The following is a 20,171-nucleotide window of genomic DNA, read 5'->3' as shown; positions in this document are numbered from 1 at the left end:
GTCCTATTTTATTTGTTTTCTGAATCCTTTCTTGCTTTTGTTGCTTCCCTCCCTTTCACATTGTTTTTCTCCTTTTTCGAGGATAATAAAATCTTAGACAACTATCTAGGTTTTCTTCATAAAATATAAGAGATGAAAAGATTTAAGGGACCTGACTGAAATTCCCATGATAAGTAAGTGACCCCTTTGAACTAAATACTGAAATTATATCAAAGGTTCTAGAAGCATGGTGGACTCAGAGAATCTCTAAAGGTGAACATTAAAAAATGTATTGTTTTTTACTTCTTTCAGGTGAATAAGCTAAATCACATAGATATTGTTATTTTCTTTTGTTTCTGTATCTAATGACTATTATGCTCTTTTATAGGATGTTTAGATTTTTATGTTTGCTTCTTCTTCCTCCAACCATTAACTAAAATTAAGGATGGGACCAAGGATGTGATAAAACTGTTATTTGATTCGAATGTGCCACAAAGCAGGGATAGCATTGTTTGATATCATCAGCGTTGTCCTGAGTTACACTTAGTCAGCAATTCCTACTCCTCCTTTGCTGTTAGTTTTAGTTTAGCCATCAATTAAAATTTAGATTTTGATTTTTTTAACATTTCAGGCAAAATTCACATAACACAAAATTAAACATTTCAAAATGTACAATTCATAGTATTAGTATATTCAGAACATTTTGCCACCATCACCTCTAGTTTAAAAATATTCCTGTTTTCATTGCGTCTAAAGGAGAACCTGTACGTACTAGGCAATCACTTCCCATCCCCCCTCACCCTTAAAAACCACTAATACACTTTCTGTTTGTATGGATTTACCTGTTTATATTGCCTATAAATGGAATATATTTCATACTGATTTTATCATATACTGTGGAACATTTTATATCTGGTTTATTTAGCATAGATGAATGTTTTCCAGGTTCATCCACATTGTAGCAGGTATCAATAATTCATTCATATTTTGGCTGAATATTCCATTACATGAATATACCACTTTCTTTTATCCATTTGTTTGTGCATGGACGTGAGTTATTACTACTTGGATATTGAGAATAGTGCTGCTATGAATACTTCTGTATGAGTTTTTGTTTGAATACCTGTCTATGGTTTTGGAGGGATATATGTCTAGAAATAGAATTCCTGGATCCTATGCTAATTCCATGTTTAACTTTTCAAGAAACCACCAAAATGTTTTCTTCAGTGTTCCACCATCTTACATTCCCACCAGAAATGCATGTGTTCCAATTTTTCCACATCCTCATCAACATTTGCTATTATTCATCTCTTTGATGATAGCCACCCTAATGGGTATTGAAAGGTATTTCATGGTGGGTTGATTTGCACTTCCTAATGACTAATGGCGTTGAACATCTTTTCAGTGCTTGTTGGTCATTTGTATATTTTCATTGGAGAAATTTCTGTTTCAGTCTTTTGTCCATTTTTTGATTGGGTTGTTTGTGTTTTTGCTCTTACATTCTCAGAGTACTTTATTTACTCTGGATACTAGACAACATCAGATATATGATTTGCAAAAATTTTCTCTCATACTGTGGGAGGTCTTTTCACTTTTTAACGGTATCTTGATGGTGGTGTGTGATACACAAAATTTTTAATATTGATAAAATCCAAATTATCTTTTTTTTTCTCTTGTTATTTGTACTTTTGGGGTCATATCCAAGTATCTATCACCAAATCTGAGATCATGAAGATTTATACCTAAGTTGCCTTCTAAGAGTTTTATAGTTATAGATTTTACTTATATCTTTATTCCATTTTTAGTTACCATTTACATATGGCATGAGGAAGGGAACCAACTTCATTCTCTTGCATGTGGATTCGCTCAGGGCCCCTCACAGGGCCATTTGTTGAAGAGGCTATCCTACCCAATTGAATAGTCTTAGTATCCTTGACAAAAATAAATTAGCCATAGATGTATTGCCTTAGTTCTTGACTCACAATACACTTCTATTGGTCTACAACTTAGTCTTTATGATGAAACAACACAGTAGTGAATAAAGTAGATTTTTATTAAGTTTTGAAATCAGGAAATGTGAGTATGACATCTTTGTTTTTCTCTTAATAAGACTAATCACCTATTTTGGAAACCTTACAGTCCCACATAAATATTATGTTTGCCTCTTCCATTCCTGCAAAAAAAAAAAAAAAAAAAAGGCTATTGGGATTTTGCTAAGATTGCATTGAATCTCTGGATCACGTTGAGGAGTACTGCCATTTTAGCCATTTGCTGTATTTCAGGCAATAGAATAGAATTAGCAATAGTATTTTTTTATGAAGTGTTTAGAGCTGTTGTCACATTAATTCAATGTTTTGATTGTCATTTATGTTTGTTAATTATTAATATTTTTGGGAAGTACAAATTGGGATTTTGATTTGTACCTAACATGGTGTATTGGATGGCATAAGGGGGATTTGATTCTATATCTTCAGAAGTCGCTAAAGGAGGTATTGACTATTATGAAGCAAATATGAGATTAGGCTCAGTCCAAGAACCTAACATAGATGGGGGAGTGTGCAGTGTACACAAAGCCAGCACAAGGAGAAAACGGAGGCTAGGAATAGAGCCAAACAGAGCTCCAAACTCTTTCTTCACAGAAACTAATCTTACTAAATCAATCATTCAAACAAAAGAAGTTAAATAATCCATAGATGCTAGGAACACATTCAGAAAACAACAAAGAAAATGTGACATTGTTTCCAAATGTATTGCTCAGTTCCTAATATTTTCTGTCTACAAGGTAAAGCTCAGCTATGCAGATTCTTCAAAGGAGGAGTCAGTCCAAGAGCTAAATAATTATATGATTAGTAATACAGATCATTAGTGATAATTCAGGCTATTGTTTAAAACAATAATTTTCACTTGAAATGCTTCTAAAATACATTGATCATTTTGCCCAAAATGTCCTAATTTTTTTGTTTTTGTTGAAATATTGTGTTGTTTTTGAAAGGAGTGTGTGTCTGTGTGTGTGTGTGTTTCACTTCCTTTTCTGTCAGGCTGTCATCAGAAATGTTAGCTATACTTAGCTCCTTTTAGGAACAGCTCCTTTCTGCTTTTTACCTACTCTTAATTGACTGATGGTTATATGGAGATATGAAAGGGTCACTTCTGAAAATCCTATGATTGATTGAAAAGTAAAAGAAAATAAAAATTATAATAAATTGAAAGACAATGTAGTAAAATTAGAAAAAATATATGTCATTATTGAACTCTAAATTAATTGGCGTTAGTTAAGTTTTCTAAAAAGGCAGCAACCATTTAATTTCCATCCAAGTGAAATACCACAATTTGTTCATTATTATAAACATTCTAGTTATATGTACATTGCCTCCTGTGTAGGAATTTCATGACTTAAAACACTGATATTCTTACAACTAATTTATTCTTATAGTATTCTGGGAAGTAACTAGCATAATCACCATTGTACAAACAGAAATAAAACCAACGAAATTATAGTTTTGGGGCAGACTTACATAAGTATCAGGCACACTTTGGTTTCTCTATTTCTACTTTCTTCCTCATAAAATTTCACTCCATGTTTCTCTGTAGCACCATTGTACCAATTAAAAGAAGTCACCAGGGAAAGGCTGCTAAAGTTAATAAGATTAAATTTCCAAGCAGAATTGATGGAGGAGTTATAAAAATTCAGCCACTTCAGACTTGTTTGCCTTCACTTCTCTAGTATGTATGCTTGGTTCAGTCTCTGATACAAATATGTCTTTTCAGAGATTTGCAATAAAATCACATTCAATTTTAAATTCTGATGTTTGGTCACCAAATTACATAAATAGACTTAAAAATGGAAAACCTTCCAGTATTATTGAAATAAGAGTTAAGATAATTATTAAAGGCACTGTTTTGAATATAAAACTTGTAAAAAATATATAGTTATGCCATGTTAAATTTCAAAGTAGATTTTCAAATACAGAATAGTTTAGAGAAATATGAAAAACTACCCCTGATTAACATTGTGGAATGATGTCTTGAGAGGAGAACGCTTTCCTGTTTCCAATTTTTCCATTCAGTTGTTTTCTGCTGTACCTTCTGTTAAGATCACAGCTGCAAGCTTTTTCTTCAGGCAAACTTTCAGTTTCATTCTATCATGCAAATTCTTTGTTAATTATTATAGATGATAACATCTCCCATTGATCTAATATTCAGCTACTATGTCATTATTTATACTATGAATTTATTGTTCCATTATCTCCTTGTGTGATTCAGTACAAGTATTCTTTGCATTTGCACATATTTTTCATTTAATTTAACATGAAAACATACTCTGGTATTTTCAGAATTTGTTTCAGTACGTCTATATTTCTTTGCAGATAAGTCTTTACATAGATGAATTTTCAGTGAAGCATGAAGCATGGTCTGTTTATTTATTTATTATTTTAATTCCAGTGTAGTTGACATACAGTGTTATATTAGTTTCAAATGTACAATATAGTGATCCAACAGTTCCATATATTACTCAGCACTCATTCAGATTAGTGTACTCTTAATCCCCATCACCTATTTCACCCATCCCCCCATCCACCTCCCCTCTGGTAAACTTCTGTTTGTTCTCTGTAGTTAAGAGTCCATTTTTTGGTTTGTCTCTCTTTTTTTTCTTTGTTCATTTGTGTTTTTTTTTCTTAAATTCCATATATAAGTGAAATCATGTTGTATTTGTCTCTCTCTGACTGACTTTGCTTAGCATTATACTCTCTAGATCTATTCATATTGTTGCAAATGGCAAGATTTCATTCTTTTTTATGTCTGAATCATATTCCATTGTGTGCATATATATACGCAATGGAATATATATATATATATCTCACATCTTCTTTATCCATTCATCTATTGGACAGACACTTAGATTGCTTCCATAGTCTGGTTATTGTAAATAATGCTTCAATAAACTTAGAAGTGCATATATCCCTTCAAATTCATGTTTTTTTATTCTTTGGGTAAATACCCAGTAGTACAATTACTAACTGTAGAGTAGTTCTATTTTTAACTTTGTGAGGAACCTCCATACTGTCTTCCACAGTGGCTGCCCCAGTTTGCATTCCTATCAACAGTGTAAGAGGGTTCCTTTTTCTCCACATCCTCACCAACACTTGTTCTTTCTTGAGATTTTAACCATTCTGATAGGTATGAGGTGATATCTCATTGTAGTTTTGATTTGCATTTCCCTGATGATGACCATTGTTGAGCATTTTTTCATGTGTCTGTTGGCCATCTGGATGTTTTTTCATGTCTTCTGCCCATTTTTAATTGGATTATTTGGGGGTTTTTGCTATTGAGTTGTATAAGTTCTTTATATGTTTTGGATACTAACCTTTTACCAGGTATGTCAGTTGCAAACATCTTGTCCCATTCAGTAGGTTGTCTTTTAGTTTTGTTGGTTGTTTCCTTTGTTGTACAGAAGCTTTTTATTTTGATGCAGTCCCAAAGTTTATTTTTGCTTTTGTTTCTCTTGCCTCAAGAGATATATCTAGAAAGATGTTGCTACGGCCAATGTCAGAGAAATTACTGCCTGTGCTCTCTCCTAGGATTTCTATAGTTTCAGGTCTCACATTTAGGTCCTTAGTACATTTTGTGTTTATTTCTGTGTATGGTATAAGAAAGTGGTCCAGTTTCATTCTTTTGCATGTAGCTCTCCAGTCTTCCCAATACCATTTGTTGAAGAGACTTGTCTTTTTCCCATTGGATATTCTTGCCTCTTTTGTTGAAGATTAATTAACTATAAATAGTGGTGAGTTTGTGGTCTGTACTTTGTTTAGACAAAGTAAACAGTGTTATATAAATAATATAATACAGTAAATGCATATTCAAGAATGAAATAGTGAGCAATTATCATGAGGACTACCTGAGCTTTTTATCTAGACTTCATACATATTGTTTTATTTCTATTAATATATAGAAATATATATTTCTTATTATAAAAATAGACTATGCTCATTGAATGAAGATTGCAAACTTCAAAAAAACGAGCATAATTCCATCTCTAAACTTTACCAAAGTCACACTTTGGGCATGTTATCTTCAGTGCATTCATGGGCTTTGTTTATTTTATTTTTAGTGGTTTAATCATAGCATTCATACAATATTATGTTCTTTTCATATAACTTTCCTGAATAGACATTAATCCTAAATTAGTGTTTTATATTTTCAACACGTGTATTCTATTGCATCAAGTGTCTGCTTCACCATTTACATATTCACTTATGTACGGGCTTCTGGGTTGTTTACACATCTTTACTACCATACATAATAACATTGTGAATATATTTATACATAAAGATTTATTCATATTTATTATTGTTCTCTCAGGATAGTCAGTTGGAAAGTGAATTACTGCTAAAAAGGGTAGAAATATGTGAAAGATCCTGATTCTAATCACTAATTATTTTCTACATGCAAGTTACACTGTTACTAACAATAATAGTGCCGGTTTCATTGAACACTTTAACATTATATATTCCTAATTTGTGAAATGACCATGTTGTCTCAGTGCTCTAATTTTATTTAGCTGAAAAATACTGGGGCTGCATGTTTTCTGTATGTATCTTGAACCATATATGCTGTATCGAAACCATAAGGAAGTTAATATAGTAATAAGTACAAGTCTCTTTTTATAAGCACCAAGCACTTTTCTTTTTAGAAGACTAGACATATTGTTGAGTAACCTTCCAGTCCATTTCTTCTAGCAATTGCATATAAATGCATTAAAATATATAGTATTCTTTTAAATCTGGTATGTACTTCTTTAAAAATTAACTGTTTTGGAGATACCACTATGTCATTAGTAATAAGCTATCATTTTTATAGCTACAGAATGAGATTTCATTTGGTGGATGCTTCATAGTGTATTTAAGTATTCTTCTACCGTTTGACATTTAAATTATTTCTAAATTTCCTTATTGCAACCAGTGCTGCAGTGAATATCCTTGCTCATGCTACTCTGTGTCATTTATGAGCATTTATTAAGAGGAGATACTGAAAGGCGTCATTGCTTCATTAAAGTGGAGTCATATTTTAATTTTAAGAGATAATATCAAATTATTCTCCAAAAAGCCTAAAATAACTATCCTTTCACCAATAGTATGTGAGAGAACATATTTGATCACATCCTTACCAATGCTGGATTTAAACACACTATATTGTTGTTACCAACAGATTGGTAAAAATAAATATCACATTCTTTTTGGTTTTAACTTTATTTACCTAATTGTTTATGAAGTTTTGAATGTTTTGTTGTTAAAAGGCCGTTAATTCTCCCCTCATGTGAGGCATAGCTATTTGCTTGCTATTTTTTCTTTTTAATATTTTGTTTTTTCTGATTTTAGTAATTCATTATACACTCAGAAAATTGACTTTTTCTGTTGCATTTTGCTCATTTTTGTAGATTACATTAACCATTGTTCGTTCATTTTGAAAATGTAGTCACCTTTATCAAACTTCATTTCTAGACTTCTAGAATGTGGGATCTTGCTTAAAAAGTATCATCTTCTTCAATATTTAAAAGTTTGATGCTTTTAGTGCTGTTATAATACTGTTGTTTAATACTGATCTTTTAATATTAGTATAATATTATAATTTCAACACTTTCATCTTTTTAGATATTATTTTGTGTAAAAAATGAGTTATGCATACATTTTTCTTATGAGATAGCTGATTACCTTAAAATATTATATAGCTTATATCTTCTTTACAGATTTGAAAAACTACTCTTATTTTATTTTTAACTTTCACAATACACTTGAGGTATATTGCTAAAACACCACTAGTGAAGGCCAGTTTTGAAATATGTATTTTAAAAATAAGAGGAATGTACTAGTCACTGCAGTGATAAATATGAAGACAAGTGGGTTAGAAATTGCAAAGGGGAGGTAAATTATCCATCTCAAAAATGATATGATTGAATATAAATAACACTAGAATATTGGCTAAAAACCTATTAGGAAAATAAAATAATTCAAAATGTTAAGGGGCACAAAAGCAATATTCAGAAATTAATAACTTTATATATACTAACAAAAAACAATCAGGAGATATAATGGAAAAAAGAATCCATTAATATTAGCAAGTAAAAGGTGAAATATCTGTGAATATACCCAAGAAGAAATTAATTTTTCTTGGTAAAGCAATTAAAAATGAATCAGATTAGTAGAAATATATATCATATTATTTTTAAAATATTGAAACTTGGTTAATATATAAATGTATTAAACCCCCCAAATATAACAACATTTTAAAATTAGATAAGCTGATTCTAAAATGTGAGATAAAAGTACTAATCGTGTTCTAACATGATAAACTGACTGAAAAGTTTATGAACACCACACACACAGAGCAACAGCCAATAAAAAGCTGTTAGATCCATTGTCCTGGATATTTATACATATTATATAAGCTCAATGAATAAAATAGTGCAAAATGTATCTGTGAGGAAAGAGAAAGACTGATGAAAGAAATAGAACATTTGGACATAGACTAAATGCCAGGTGACATTCTAAGTCAGTTGGAAGTGATGTACTATCCAAATAAATAGGTGCTAATACATACCTATCTTAATAATAATAATAATAATAACAGTTGAACCATTACTTTATATGTTAAAGTGTCACAATAATGATCTCCGATGAAACCTATCTCCCAGTACCAATGCCTTTGGGTCGTCCCCTTGCACTCTGACCGTGGGCATGTGATTTCTTTATGTTCATGGAACATACGCAAACACGAGTCAAGCAGAGATTTGACAAGAGCTTTCTCTATTAGAACGTCGCAGTCACCTTTGAAGGAAGTCGTGTGAGCATCCTTGAGGACAGAAAACCACATGGAGAGATGAAGTTTCACCCATCCCAGGCTTCCTTGCTGAGCTCAACCACCAACCAACCCACCAGCTTAATGAAGCCACATGAGTACACATATTAAGGAAGTGATTAAATAAAATATGGCAGATCATACGATAGATTTCCGATGAATGACTATAAAGCAGTATAGTAAATATGCACAGAGCAACATGAATATATCTTTAAAATGTAGTGTTGGGGAAAGAAAGACACAATATGAGATACATACCATGTTGTCATTTGTATGAAGAAAAATGCAAACAAAACAAAATCCTCCCCTTTCCCTTACTCATGCATACCTGAGAACACACACAGATTACTAAAAGTAAAAAAAGAAAAAACTACTAAATCCAGATTAATTTCTAAAGCTATATTACAAACCCTTAGTCTGTTAAGTAACAATTACTCACACAGCTTTGCTTTTACCTGAAGAAAATATAAAAGTAATGGGAAAATAATAAAACAACCACTGGGATTAATCACGTGCATAACTTTTATCACATGATTTCTAACTTAGTTTTGTTAATTTAACAAAATACAGTGGACTGGGTGGTTTAAACAACAGAATTTTCTTTCTCACAGTTCTAGAGTTTGGGAAGTCAGAGATCAGGGTGCCAGCATGTTTGGGTTCTGGTGAGAGCCCTCTTCCTGGTTTATGCCTGATAGCTGCCTTAAACTGTGTCCTCCTGTGGCAGAGAGAGATTGATCATATCTTCATGTCTCTTCTCTCAAAGGGCACCATTCCCATTCAGAAGGGCTCTACCTTCATGACCTAATTTCCTCCCCAAATTTCCACCTCCAAATAACATCACATTGGGAATTAGGCCTTCAACATAAGAATTTGAGGTGTGGGGGGAGACACAATTCAGTCATAGCATTCCACCCCGGTCCCTCAAAACTCCTATCTTCCTTACATGAAAAATGCATTCATTCTATTCCATTAGTCCCAAAGATCTTAACTTGTTCCAGCATCAATTCTAAAGTCTAAAGTCCAAAGTCTCATCTAAATGTCATCTAAATTAGATATGGGAAAGACTCAGGTCTGATTCACACTGAGGCAAAATTCCTCTCTAGCTGTGAACCTATGAAATCAAATATGTGTTTCCAAAATAAAATGGTGGGGCAGGCAGAGGATAGACATTCTACTCCAAAAGGGAGAAATAAGAGAGGAGGAAGTGGTGATGAGTCCCAACAAGTCTAAATTCTAGCAAAGCAAATTCCATGAGATTTTAAGGCTTGAGAATAATCCTCTTTGACTTCACGTTCTGACTTCCAGCCCCACTGCCGTGGTGGTCCTGCCCCCGCAGCTGTGCATGGTGAGGGTTTCATTTCCAAGGCTCTGGGTGATGTCCTGGCCCTTTTCAAACTGAGTAGCCCTAATGATCACTGAATCCCTTTGGAGTCATTTTTCCTTTATCCTGGAGAATAATGCACGTTTACAGATAAAGAACTGTGTGGTCTTACCCTATGAAATTCAAGAAGTCCAACAACCTTCCTTCATTCCATCCTGTCTCTGTCTCCTTCAGTTCAAACTGGCGGTCTCCCTGCTGGGTGGCTGATTAGTTCTGTGCTTCACACCATGCTAATATCCTTATCAAGCGACTGGTCTTCTGCACCGTTAATGTTCTTTTCTAAATATGCATTCCTTTTTCCTTTTCTTGTATCATAGACAGGCTAAGATTTTTCCAAATCTTTATGTTCTGGGTTCTTTTGCTTAACAATTCCTCCTTCAATCTATTTCTTTCTGCTTGCATTTTACTATAAGCAATCAGGAGGAACCAAATCACTTCTTCAACACTTTGCTTATAAATCTTCCCAGCTGCATATTCAATTTCATCATTCTCAAGTTCTACTTTCCACAAAACACTAGAACACTAACATAGTTTAACTAAATTCTCTGTTGCTTTATAGTAAGGAAATGTCTTTCCTCCAGTTTCTAATAATATATCCCCCATTGCCATCTGAGACCTCATCAGAATGGCCTTTACTAGCCTTATTTCTACATTCTGTTCATGATAATTTATGTATTTTCTAAGAAGATAAAAGCTTCCTCTCCAGCTTCCTCTTTCATTTCTGAGCTCTCACCAGGATCGCCTTTAGTGGCCCCAACCCAGCAATACTGTTTTTTTCTAGCATGCACCTCTAAATGCCTCAAGCCTCTGTGCCTTACCAGTTCTCAAGCCTCATCCACACTTTCAGAAATTTGCTGTAGCAGCACCTCACTTCTGGTACCAATGATGTTTTAGTCAGTTCGGGCCGCTTTAACAAAATAGCACAGACAGGGGGGCGTAAATAACAGAAGTGTATTTATCACAGTTCTGGAGGCTGGGAAGTCAGAGATTCGGATGCCAACATGTTTAGGTTCCGGAGAGAGCCCTCTTTCTAGTTTGCAGATGGCCATCATCTTGCTCTGTCCTCACATGGCAGAGAGAGAGAGAGAGAGAGAGAGAGAGAGAGAGATCATCTCACTTTGGTCTCTTCTTTTAAGGGCACTAATCTAATCCATGAAGGCTTGCCTTCATAACCTACTTTCTTCCCAAAGACCCCACCTCCAAAGGCCATTATAATGGGGAGTAGAACTTCAACACATGAGTTTGGTGGGGTGGGGTGGGGACACAAACATTTAGTACATAGCAATTATTAAAAATATTTTGCCAGTAACTAAAGGTAAGAGACATATAAACTTCACCAGAAGTGAGAAAATGCTATCAAGAGAGGCATTCATTTTAGGGGGGAAAATCAGGAATACCTTCTCCCAGCTTGGAAAGTTACACAATTTTTCTTTATCAATTGTCAAATGATCCCAATTAGGAACTAAACGTATATGTCACAATCCTCACTCCACGTAGCTCTGTATATTCACTACAATTAAGTTTTTCAAGACTCTTTGGCCAAGGAAGTCTGTGGCTGCTGTTTGCAGCTCTATCCCCAGGTATACACTCCACCCTTCTCTACCCTGCTTTCTATCCCAGAAGGCTGGCTAATATGGCTTCTGGTTGGTTAGACCAATGAAAAGCCTGACTGGAGACTGCACGAAGAAGGAGCATGAGACCAGAGTGTATAAACGACCCTACCTTCCCACCTTCAGTTCCCCCACTTTCCTCCCATGTTAGCTGTTTTGTAGGCGACCTACTGTCATCACAAGACACACCTCTCCACGTAACTCCCTCCTACCCAGATAGAGCAGTGACAACAGCCTCATTGTTACTCTCCCCATGTTACTGCACTATCCCTGGTGACCACTTTCTGTTTCACTGTAAACAGTCTCTTTATTGCACCATCCTTGATTTATTCTAATTGAAATTTATTCCTTTCCTTCTGGGATCCAGACTGATATAAACTCTCTCTTCACGTGAAAGCCTAGCATAACCGAAATGTAAATTAGTAGCTGAAATAGGGATATAGCTACACCCATCCCTTCTCACTTCTTTGAAGAGGCTCCCTAAACACTTTTTGAAAGTCAGGGCATCCAATTATAAGCACCCCACTGCTTGACTATAATTACCTTAAGGATAGGAGCCATGTATCTCCTCTCTATTTCCTTCACAAGGTTGTACAAAGTGTACTGAACATAGCAGCTTGTGAATAAAACTGAATCTGGTCACACGGTGTCTAGAACCCAACGCATGACAGACCTCGTTCCTGCTTGAAGTTTTTTTTCACCCATCATTTCCGTCTCGCAGGTACGCCATGGACACTTTGGTAGTGATTTTTTGATTCACAGATTTTGCTCTTGCCCTTGTTTAACTTCCCTTTTGTATTTCCACCTCTGTGCTCACAAATTATTTCCCATTCTTCTAATTACTATCTCCATTTCCACGATGTCATCCCAGCTCCCTTTGTCAACTCCTGCATAAAGCATACCCAAATCAGAAAAATGGGTAAGATCCAAGAGGCTCCTATTTTCAGATTTTCATGTGTTTTTCCAAAACCAAGTTAAGAAGAGCAACCAATCTTTTAAAATGCCATCTAAAAGCATAGTTGTCAGGGGTTTTTTTGTTTTTTTTTTCCTAAGCTCTTAAGCTCTTCAAAAAGAGGTGGAGGACTTTGGTGTTTGAAATATGGTTTATAGTATATATGGTGTGCACAGAATTCTTAATAAATCTGGGTGCTTTTTTTTTTTTTTTCTGTATGTCCTGGCCACTGGAAGATATACCTTTAGGTACTGTATTAATTCTGTCAAGCAATTAAGCATCCTGAATATACTGTAATTAAATTATGCATTTATGTCTCAATTTGGCCAAAAAGAATAAAACACCCTACAGATCTGAACAATAGGATTCCAGAGAAGGAGGAAAATAGGGAATTTAGTATTCAGAAACGTATTATACTTTTTTAAAGAAAAAATTTCTAAAGCTGAAAGGGAAATAAAGTTAAAATCTTTCATATAGAATTTCTATAATATAATTATAAAAGGCACATAGGAGGCAGCCTGTGACTCATTTTAGCTTTTCCAACCTATGTTTTGAAAACTGAAAAATTCAAAGGAGTGTCATTTCTGAAACACATCTAAGCATTAGGTCTATTCAGAAACTGTCCTTGCTCTCGTTGTAGATCTTTACTAAATGTGTCAATTCTATTTCTCTGTGCCTCCCATCTCCCGAATATGAATGTGACCACTGTTTATGAACAGGTATGTTTTACTGAGCTATTTATGTGAAGTTCAGATAAAAACTAAATCCTCTGGTACTTGTATAGGAACAGCATTCAATCTTTTCTTACAAGGGTCAGTCTGGGATAATAGAAAACGACTAAATATAAAGGAATTCATAAGCTAGTGAATGATGGCTCATGTCAGATTTATGCTTTGTGTCCATGAAAACTCTCTGTCAGCTGTAACGCAATGGAAGATGTCATTTCAACAACACATTGTATGTGTGAGTTTATATATTAATTATATGGAGAGGTGGTTATAATTTTAGTTTCTTTTCTGTTCAGCATCTCTTACCTTCCAGGTGGAAAAACAAGATACTTGTAATCCAGTTAGAAAAACAAGGTCTTAATGATCTTGCCCACTGTTATTATGAAGCACTAAATACTTGATCATACATTTTGGGTGTAGATTTTTACAAGTAAAATCCCAATATAACTAATTCCTAGGGCTTTGAAGTTATTCTGTTCTGGAATTTTATTTCAAAAAACATGGTTTCTATTATTGAGACATCAGAAAAGTTTTGGGAAATGCTTTTGTTTTAGATGTGGATTGCAGCCGTGCTGTTTTTATTACAGGATAGGGTGTCTGACTAATCCCATGTTCAAACACACCCAGTCTCTGGGGGTAGAGCTCAGTGGTAGAGCGTTTGATGGCAAATACACCCAGTCTGCACTTACTACTTCCCCCTTTCATCCATTGATATACATAGAAATGCTTGTTTTAAAATTTAGGGAGGCGTAGAAGATAGGGTATTAGGAAAGAGATCATGTAGGGATGGAGAGGGAGAGTCAGGGACACTTCCCAGCTGGTAGTATGGGGGTTGATCTCAGTGGTTAAATACTGAAAGTCAGCAGTAAAGAGAGCTGTTCAGGTGAGAATCTATGAGGACTCTGGGGAAAGGCGGTACAATATTAAGACTCAGGAGATAAAATAATTGTTATTTTGCAAATGTTATGAGGTTCTTTTACTCCGTATTTTGGGGTATTAACACTCTTGGCATTGATCATGGCAAATTAATACAGGTTATTAATTGCCGTTATGGAATTCCTTCTGTAGCATCTCAGAAAGCAGAATCGGGGGGAATAACATGGCAGATGCTATGAGGTGACACTAACTGGGAAATTGCTCTGTGAGAATCTCTGTGACCAAACCCATTTGGGAACTGAGCAAGAGATACGGGGAGATCAATCATTGCTCACATGCAAGAAATGCAGCCTGGTCTTGTGGGATGTGGAGGTCTTTGAGCAGCTTTTATTAGACTTCATGGTATTTCAGCCATGCTTCTTTCTAAATACCTATTCTTTTCCCCTTTCTGCCAAGTAACTTCCTTTGCAAGGCTCTTGAATCTCCATGATATAAACTCTGCCTGCAATTCTCCATGTTTTTAGATATCCATGTCTGAAAGTCTGCCTCAACATTTTCTGTTACTTTTAGTGAAAATTCTTCAGTAAGACAGGTATCTATTTCAAATCCCATCATCTGTGCAGAGGTGAAAATCACCCAACACCATGGCTCACCACTCTATGCCCTCGGTGAGAACTGAAGCATCACCTCTAAAGAAGACGGAGTGAGTTAGACCACCTTCAATGTTCTTCAATAAATATTTAAAACTTCTTTTTAAAGGAGTAGGTATACATTGTAGCTTTTCTTTTGTATAGATGTTGTAATCTCTCTAAAGACAACAAATAGTCTCGTCACAAATGTTTAAATACAGCTAAAATTATAATTGTTGTAATTGTTCCTAACAATGCGAGAGATTTGGTGATTGGGTAAGGGGTGTACCAGCCATAGATTTTGTTGGCAGAAGTGAGACCAAAATAAAAATGTGAATTTCAATTGTAAAAGTGATCTCTGCTGTATTCACAAGGGGAAAAATCCTGCCACATTTGAGTAACACGATGCGCTTATTTAAAAAACTGGGAATACTGGCTATACAGAAAAACCAGTAATTTGTTTTTGTTCTTCCCATTTACGAATTGTAATAATCTGCTGTCCCATAGGAAATATCATATTGGATTCATAATGGGAAAATAATGTTACCTAAGGTATAAAGCATAGGCAAGTTCTGTTTATTGAGAATGTACTGTTTGCCTGGTAACAAACACACATTTAACTTCTATCCTCCAAGCAAGGTAGTACTTTTGTCCTCTTTCTTTTAACGAAGGTATTGAAAGTCATGCAAGTCAAGGACTTTACATAACATCACCCATCTATTATGTCGAAAAATTGGATCATGAAACTAAATCAGCCTGGGTTGAAAACCTTTACTTCATCCAAAATAAGAAGTTCCCTTGTATGAATCACTTCAGGACCTCACCTTAGAGTACAAAAGCAGTAATTAAAGTTCAACTTCTTTAAAGCTTCTATAATGAACTAGATCGATTACACTTCAGAAAAATAAAATAATTTGTGAATGAAAAACATTCCTCTGATTCTCCCCACCAAGTCCAACAACAAATCCACAGAATGTCATACCGGGAGGTCACACTTTCCTAGCTTTATTCATTTCCTAGTAAAAAGAAGTGATTCCAAGAGTAAGTTTTAACTCTCATGTCTTACGGTCTGCAACTTCCTGTACATATTCTGACAAATACTAGACCAACTATGATAGGCCTAGTCCGGGGCAGGATTTTATTATAGTAGGCAGGCATGAAAGCTGAGAGCCTCGTAAATATTAATCACAGACTAATGAACAGTGGGAGATTTTTGGATATCAATCTGTACTAGGGGAAGATTTTGAATTAGAGACACCACTTCCTACCCAATAAATCAGTAGTGAAAAATTGAAGGCATTCTCGTGCATCTGCTTAGGTAGCTAGATCTTTAGTCCTCAAGGAGCATGGAGCATGGATGCCAAAATAATGTGGTTTTATTGCCCCACATGGAGCTTTTGCACTTTTAACCAGACCCGTTCTTAAAATTTTAATTACCTTCAAAAGAGGCTGGATTGTATCACAGAAAACCTGAGAGCATTCTTTAGTATTAGCGTTAATATGGTTCACAAGCAGTTAGAGCTTGTCACGTCCTTCTTCATTAGCATTCGCAGACCATTGCCCAAAGGGACTGGAAGACTCAAGGTTAAGAGAGGAGCAGAAATGCCAAAACTTGATTGGCTTATTGCTTTTATTAAATGTGCATATTACTACTTTTGTCTCAGGGAACATTTACAATGCATAACATAAAAAAAGACAGTATCTTCCATCATTATTCCAAACTTCATAAATAATACCAGATACAATCATATACACACTTACATATCCTTAATGAATGTCCATTAATGGAAAAATATCCCTTTATAATAATCAGAGTTAATTCTTTATTAAGACAAGCATGAGAGTGGTTAGTGATATCCAGGATTCTATGATATTTTTGAAGTTGACAAAAAATAATGGGACTCAGTTTTCAGTTTGAGGGTTTTTTTTTTTTTGCTTTAATATTCAGATAGTATTTAAAACCTGTGCTAAGCATTAATATTTTAAATGAAACACTTAGAAGTGATTTTTAATAGTATGAATGCTTCTTCATACTCTTATAATCAAAACGAAAATTTTATCCTAAGTAGGTATGGTGGGAGCAGTGTTTACTGAATGACACAAACATAGTTACTAAGGACACAGGAAAAAAAGGAAGATTGAGGAAATAAGCCAGAAGTGGTGAATATCATTCTGAAATACACCAGAAATATTATTTTCAAAATGATTACTTTATTCCATCTCGTGTAAATAGAAAAAGCAATAATTACTAAATTAACAGTAAAGGAGGATGGTATAATTAAGCATTAATCAATCACTACATTTTCCAGTTTTAGTACTAAAATTCCTGGATTCATTGAAAGTTATGTTCATCTACAATATATTCCCAGTGCCTCGTATTCAGTAGTTCTTCAGTAAATACTTAAAACTTCTTTTTAAAGGAGTAGGTATACATTGTAGCTTTTCTTTTGTATAGATGTTGTAATCTCTCTAAAGACAACAAATAGTCTCGTCACAAATGTTTAAATACAGCTAAAATTGTAATATGGTTTCCCAACTATGTGTACTCTAGAAGCAGTTACAACTTTACATCTATTTCAGAAAGATATCTGTGCTGATGAACTTGCTGCCTTCCACGATTACAACACAAAGACTGATTTTTGAGAACATTCATCTTATCTTTTCTAAATATTAAGGATGAGTTTATTAATTTGGGGGGCTTTCCATATGCTTATATTTGAAATTTTAAGGAGCTGTTATCCTGAATGTACTATATTTATGTATTGTGTGTGGAAATGGTCATTTTCTACATAAATAAAATTTTGTGTAAGAATTAGCATATTGAAAATGAATTGCACAGGTGACAATAACATAATTGGTTATCTTTAGAGTTTTTCTTTGTTTTACTGTGCCACAAGTCATCTTATTTTTATTTTTTTCATTTATGAGCACATTCAATGTAACAATAGATCCCTGACTTATATATATATAAAATATAATATATAATATATTTAATTATATATAATTTAATATATATAAATATAATATAAAATATATAATATATAAATATATATGCTATATATATTTATATAGAGCCTTTGAAAATACTAGGATGTGTTTTAATTGATATTATTAACAAAAATATAAGTAAGAGTCCTTCAAAATTTTATTGGCCAGTATCCATTTTGGATATAATTTTGTATACTAGTCCCATCTCATTTTATCTTATTTAACTTAATTATTTTTGTTAAGAACCCACTGGTGTTATAGGTCATAGTTTCAAAATATATTTATACTTGTCACAGAGATTTATAATAATTTGCAGCTAGTCTTCAGGAAAAATGCTTTGAAAAGCACTGAAATAATTAAAGAGGCCACCAAAACAAATAAGAAATGTTTACTTTTAAATTAACTTTAACAGAAAAAATCATAAATCTTTAAGGTTCATCATTTTTCAATATAAGATAACCAATATAATGCAGGTATATCACTAAAAATGATAATGTAAGCATGGTAAAGTTGAAAAATGTAACCTATATTTAAAACTTTTAATAAAATAAGTGTTAGAATCATAAAAGTAGTTAATCAAGGTAATCTTAAAATCTAATAAATAGAAGTTTAATAGTTCCATACCAAAAAATTAAAATCTGCATTTATTAAGATAGTCCTGTAAGGCAGATTAAAATGAGAAAGATGTGGGTAATTGTCTAAGTAGTGACAAGTGTCAGACTTTTCTGATGGTTATAAGACAAAATAAGAAGTAAATGAAGTGAGTAAAATAGATGTATATTCAAGTCTTTTATTCTTGTTGACTTTAGTAGCAGTAAACCAAGCTTATTCAGTATCAGAATGATTAGAGACACAAAAAATAATGTTTACTTTTTTATGTATGGTAGAAGTAAAATCTGTTGTTTCAATTAACTAGATGTATTGCTTTTAATTATTTTGTTTTCTACACCATGAGTTACAATTGTGTGACTGTAATGAAAAAATGACCTAGAGAAAGGAGGAGAAAGAAGCACAATTTAAAGTTTAATTCTAACACGATGGTGACACAAATTGCTGCATAGCAGACCGTTAATGCCTAGACTAGCGATGGCCCTTTCCACCTGCCCACAATACATTTTCATATGGGAACCACTCTATAGTTTCCTGTCTAACTTTGGTTTTCGTCTTTTCAGGTTTGGATTTATTCTTCATAAAGATGAAGCTGCACTACAAAAAATTGATCTTGAAACCATGTCATACATCAAGACAATTAACTTGATGGACTATAAGTGCATTCCTCAGTCCTTGGCGTATACACACTTGGGAGGATACTACTTTATTGGCTGCAAACCTGACAGCACTGGGGCAATTCCACCACAGCTTATGGTGGACGGTGTAACAGACTCAGTCATTGGATTCAATAGTGATGTGACAGGCACTCCATATGTCTCTCCAGATGGGCATTATCTTGTCAGCATTAATGATGTGAAAGGTCTTGTAAGGGTCCAGTACATTACCATCAGAGGAGAAATACAGGAGGCTTTTGATATTCACACAAATCTGCACATATCTGATCTGGCATTTCAGCCGTCCTTTACCGAAGCCCACCAATACAACATCTATGGTAGTTCAAGCACACAGACTGATGTGCTCTTTGTGGAGCTCTCCTCTGGGAAGGTTAAGATGATAAAGAGTCTTAAGGAACCACTTAAGGCAGAAGAATGGCCTTGGAACCAGAAGAACAGACAAATCCAGGACAGTGGCTTGTTTGGTCAATACCTGATGACGCCTTCCAAGGACTCTCTCTTTATACTAGATGGACGACTCAATAAGTTAAACTGTGAGATCACTGAAGTTGAGAAAGGAAATACAGTCATTTGGGTTGGAGATGCCTAGGAGCCCTATTAGATAATTATTGAATGAAGATTTTCCCAGTACGTTGCACTTAATCCATTATTTAAATTTACAGCTTAACTTTTCAAGATTATACCCTAGTTAAGCATAAGTTATTGGTTGGCCCAAATAAAATAGATTTTTTTTTGCAAAGATGCACACAATTAGTAATATCGGTTGATTAGAAATATTTAACACATTAAGAAACTACATCAATCATAAGAATCAAATCTATAATTAAATTTTAAGCCAATAAAATAGAAATTTAAATACATAAAAATAACTGCAGGGAATTTCAGATGA

General features: G+C 34.0%; 1 protein-coding gene across 3 annotated transcripts in view; it reads left to right on the top strand.

The window, feature by feature from the left end:
- The window catches only part of FSTL5 (follistatin like 5), a 687,740-nt gene extending 667,858 nt beyond the window's left edge, over positions 1-19,882 (top strand). For all 3 annotated transcript variants that reach the window (XM_040626411.1, XM_040626410.1, XM_008685591.2), the window contains one exon: positions 19,169-19,882. In XM_040626411.1, coding sequence (XP_040482345.1) covers positions 19,169-19,871 — 703 coding nt within the window. In that variant the 3' untranslated portion in view covers positions 19,872-19,882. The remainder of the gene's footprint in view (positions 1-19,168) is intronic.
- Positions 19,883-20,171: the final 289 nt, after the last annotated feature.

Source organism: Ursus maritimus, unplaced genomic scaffold (assembly GCF_017311325.1).
Source record: "Ursus maritimus isolate PB19 unplaced genomic scaffold, ASM1731132v1 scaffold_11, whole genome shotgun sequence".
Lineage (NCBI taxonomy): Eukaryota > Metazoa > Chordata > Mammalia > Carnivora > Ursidae > Ursus > Ursus maritimus.
This window is presented reverse-complemented; position numbering and strand designations above follow the sequence as displayed.